Source organism: Peromyscus leucopus, chromosome 14 (assembly GCF_004664715.2).
Source record: "Peromyscus leucopus breed LL Stock chromosome 14, UCI_PerLeu_2.1, whole genome shotgun sequence".
Classification (NCBI taxonomy): domain Eukaryota; kingdom Metazoa; phylum Chordata; class Mammalia; order Rodentia; family Cricetidae; genus Peromyscus; species Peromyscus leucopus.
The window spans coordinates 48,872,190-48,876,555 of record NC_051075.1 but is presented as its reverse complement, the minus strand read 5'-3'; the positions used below and the strand labels follow the sequence as shown (position 1 = coordinate 48,876,555).

The 4,366-nt window shown below is 43.5% G+C and overlaps 1 protein-coding gene across 1 annotated transcript; it reads right to left on the bottom strand.

The window, feature by feature from the left end:
• Window positions 1-1,029: 1,029 nt before the first annotated feature.
• Window positions 1,030-2,284, bottom strand: LOC114698892 (eukaryotic translation initiation factor 2 subunit 2-like). Its single transcript, XM_037210997.1, has one exon. It carries the CDS (start codon window positions 2,282-2,284, stop codon window positions 1,331-1,333), a length of 954 nt encoding a protein of 317 aa, XP_037066892.1. The 3' UTR covers window positions 1,030-1,330.
• Between the last annotated feature and the right edge of the window lie 2,082 nt (window positions 2,285-4,366).

The window sequence follows — 4,366 nt, the reverse complement described above, 5'->3', positions numbered from 1 at the left end:
CTCCTTTGCTCAAGCTTCACTCAGTGTGACACTCAAGCTTGAAAGATGTAGGACGCTCAGCTCCTTCTCCAGCACCATGTCTGCCTGCATGCTGCCATGTCCCACCATGATGATAATGGACTCAGCCTCTGAACTATAAGTCATCCCATTAAACGGTTTTCTTTATAGAGTTGCTGTGGTCATGGCGTCTGTTCACAGCAATAGAAACCCCAACGAAGACGCATGATGAATAGAGTTTCTGTGTATCCTGAAGGGAACCTTGATACAGAAAAAGAACATGGGGATGGAATTAAGAAAATTCAGATAAAAGATGGACTTTACTTAATAATAATATCCAACATCACTTCATTAATTGTGACTAGGAATGACACCTAGCACAATGTCTTAATAACAGGAGAGATTAGGTGTGGAACACCTGAGAACTATTTGTGTTCTCTCTGTAAACTTAAAGCCATTCTAAAATTTAAAGAATATGAGGAAAAAAAAAATATATGGGCATCGGCTCTTGCAGAGGATCTCACAAGAGGACCAGCACCCACACCAGGCCGCTCACAACTGCCTGCAACTGCAGCTCCTTGGGGATCCAAGGTCTCTGGCCTCCACAGTACTCACATGCACACCCACTCACCTACCCCACACACCCACACAGACACATACACATATACAAATAATTGAAAATAAATAAACATCTTGGAGCTGGAGAGATGGCTCAGAGGTTTAGCGCACTGGTTACTCTTTCAGAGATCCTGGGTTCAATTCCCAGCAACCACATGGTGGCTCACAGCCATCTATAATGAGATCTGGTGCCCCCTTCTGGCCTGCAAGGATACATGTAGCCAGAGCACCGTATACATAATTAAAAGACACTGTATACATAACATATAAATAAAATAAATCTTTAAATAAGTAAGTAAATAAATAAATACCATTTTTCTTTTTTTTTTTTTCTTTTTTTTTTTTTTTTTTTTAATTAAATTCCAAATTCACGAGCATTTTATTGTAGAAAAGAAAGCTGAAGGACAGATCAAATTGAAAGAATCACTGTTATAATAACTTTAATTTATCTTGCATTTTACAGAAGTCTATGAACGATTTTAAAAAGCACCTCCTTACCCCATCACGTTTCTCTGACAGTTGTTAAAGTAGGCAACGAGTATGTCAACAGCTTGAGTATCGGCATCTTGCAAGGATTTCAGATCAATCACTTGCCAAAGAACTTGGCTTTTCTATCTTGTTTTTAATCAAATGGTACGTCCACTCTGATGGTAACCTGTTCAGCCAAATCTCCACCACACATTTTGGGAAAAATCGATGGTGATTAGCAAATTAGTTAGCTTTGCACGGAGCTGTGCTCGCTTGCCGTGACAGCCTGGAAGCCAGTTTTGATACTGGCAACAGAGCATCGAGAATGACAAGTTTCACACTGTAAGAAATACAGTCGGGTGTCCTTCTGTAGGATCGTGTCCGGTGATCGGCATGTGTGACAAGTAACGTATTCCTTGATATATCTTCTCAAGACATTTTCTATCTGTTTCTGTTGGAATCTTCCTTTGATTACAAGTTGGTTATTACCATCTATAGAACCACTTGTACCCAATTCTGCCAATAAAAATGCAAGGAGATGTTTGGGTTGACGATGTAATAGTTTACAGATATCTGTAAAATTGACAAAAGAAGTTTTCTTGGTTCCTACTCGGACAACTTGTGGAGGTTTCATAACAAATTTCCTCTTCTCTCCAGCAACCATATCTGGATTCTTTTCTCTCATGATGTTGAACACTCGGTTCAGCAACTCCTCATATGTGTAGTCTCTTTCTGAGCCTGCCCAAGCAGGCCCAGTCTGGTTACTGAATGAAATGCCATCATCTTTTTTGCTGTCTTCATCTTCTAAAGCTTCATCTTTTTCTAGTATTTCATCTTCATCTGGGAATTTGACATTCTTCTTTTTCTTCTTTTTATTGCCAAGCATAATATCCAGGTCATCCTCTGGCTCAGCTGGCTCTTGAGCATCACTTTCAATCTTAAGATCCTTTACACCTTCTTCAGCTTCATCAATATCAAATATCTTTTTTGTTTTTTTCTTCTTTTTCTTTTGATTAAAGAAGTTCAAGTCATCTAAGTCATCAGAAGCATCCTTTTTCTTACTGTCCTCTTCATCAGCTTCCACATCTTTGTCTTCAGCTGGTTCTGGCTCCACTTCTTTTGTTTCTGAAGGCTGGGTTTCTTCTGTCTGGGAGAAAAAAAAATAGCCAGACACTTCAGCTTCAGACTTAGAACTCAACATCCTTTCCCGATTCTGCTTTATCCAAGGCATATGACAGAGTATGGTGGCAGCGCCACCACTGTATCCTCTCCAGTCAGAGGTCAGCAGGTCAGAGCCGTCATTTCCAGGAATCCTTGGACCTCGATTTTCCTGGCTGATCACGTGTTCAGTCACTGGGGCCCAAGGAACAAAAAGCCCCAGTTGGTCTATGTCTGTCTGTCGTCTGTTTCAGCTTGAGACAGGGACTGATCAGGGAAGAAGGACACACACAAAACTTGAGGGCTGTCGCCCAAAGCAGGTCTGGTGGTCAAAATGACAAATGTCTGACGCCAACTTCAACATTTTGGATTTTGTTTTGTTTGATATAGAATCCCATTGTGTAGACTAGGCTGGCCTGGAATTCGTTAGGTAGACTAGGCGGGCTTTGAACTCATGGTGATCCATCTGTCTCTGCCTCCCAAGTGCTGGGAGCAGTGTGAGCCAGCACACCTGGTGACTCAAGTTTTCAACTTCACTTCATATTAAAAGCTTCAACCTTACGGAGGGAACAAATAAGTAATTGTCCTATAAACAGCGGTTCTCAACCTGTCATATGACTGACCTATGAGATACCCTGCATATCAGATGTTTACGTTATGATTCATAACAATAGCAAAATTACAGTTATGAAGTAGCAACGAAAATAATGATTGAGGGTCACTGTATTATATAACATGAGGAACTGTATTAAAAAATCTCAACATTAGGAAGGTTGAGAGCCACTACCGTAAAAGAATATAAAAAGACCACTGAGATTCAGGCACGGCGGAGACAAGCAGACGCAGGTAGGCCCGCGGAGGCGGCCCTCAGAGGTAGACAGGCCCAGCGGCAGCCCGCAGAGGTAGACGGGCCCAGCGGCAGCGGCCAACAGGGACATACAGGCCCAGCAGCAGCCGGCACAGACATACAGGCCCGGTGGCGGCCCTCAGAAGTAGACGGGCCCGGCAGCAGTGACAAGCAGAGGTAGGTAGGCCCGCGGCGGCAGCTGGCAGCTGGCAGCTGGCAGCTGGCATACAGGCCCGGCAGTGGCCCACAGAGGCAGACAGACCCAGCGGCAGCTGACAGGGACATACAGGCCCAGCGGCAGACCGCAGAGGTAGACAGGCCCAGGGACAGAGATAAGCAGATGCAGCTTGGAACAGAGACACCTCTAACCCCAACACCTGGGGAAGGAGCTATCTTCGTGGGCCGGAACCAGAACGAATCTGAACACTCCGTCTGAAGACAACCCACGGCCCAGCTGCTGATCCTGTGAAACCCAACAACTTGGAGGTGTTGGGGAGACTACCCCGCTCAGCTGAAACCTATCTGGGAGAGGATTCAGATGCCTACAGTTTGAAGTCTGAAGAAACAAGATCAGCTGAGGAGTTGACAAATGAACAAAACGTGACCTGGGAACACAGAAGAAGACGCTACCCAGCCACCAAACCAGATCACCAGAATCATAAGTATATACTTCACTGACTGAAATCAGCTGCCCCTGAAGAAATAGCCCAATAGCACCAATTTAACCAAGAACCCCTACTAAACCAAGACTAAAAATTAGAACAAGAGAGGCACTCTCAGACACAGACACCACCTGCACCGCACAGAGGAAGAGATGAGTAGACGCCAGTGCAAAAATACAGGCAACTCCACACCAACATACACCACAGAAGAAACAAGCTGGTGTAGCTATCCTAATATCTAGAGAAAAAGGATGTTTCAAAAGAGAAGAAGTCTTGTGGCAATGCCTCAGAGGTCCAGGTAACTACCAGAACTCGGAAAAGTTGGTTGAACTTGGGATTGACTGGGAGGCCAAAGATTTAAAAAGCAGAAGATTCTCTCAAGACACAAGTTGTGTGATAATAGTGTGTTTTGTGTGTGTGAATGAGAATTTGTAAATGTTGAATTCTAGGCTTCGACAATCATTGTCAGTGCAGATTAAGCTGCAAGTCTTTATGCTTTAAAACTTAAATTATAAAGCTAGTTACGTCTTTCTAACAACTAGTTTTAATGTTTATGAGCATATTTTACCTACACTACCTTTTCAGGATGTTGAGAAAGATGCATCACAAGCACAGG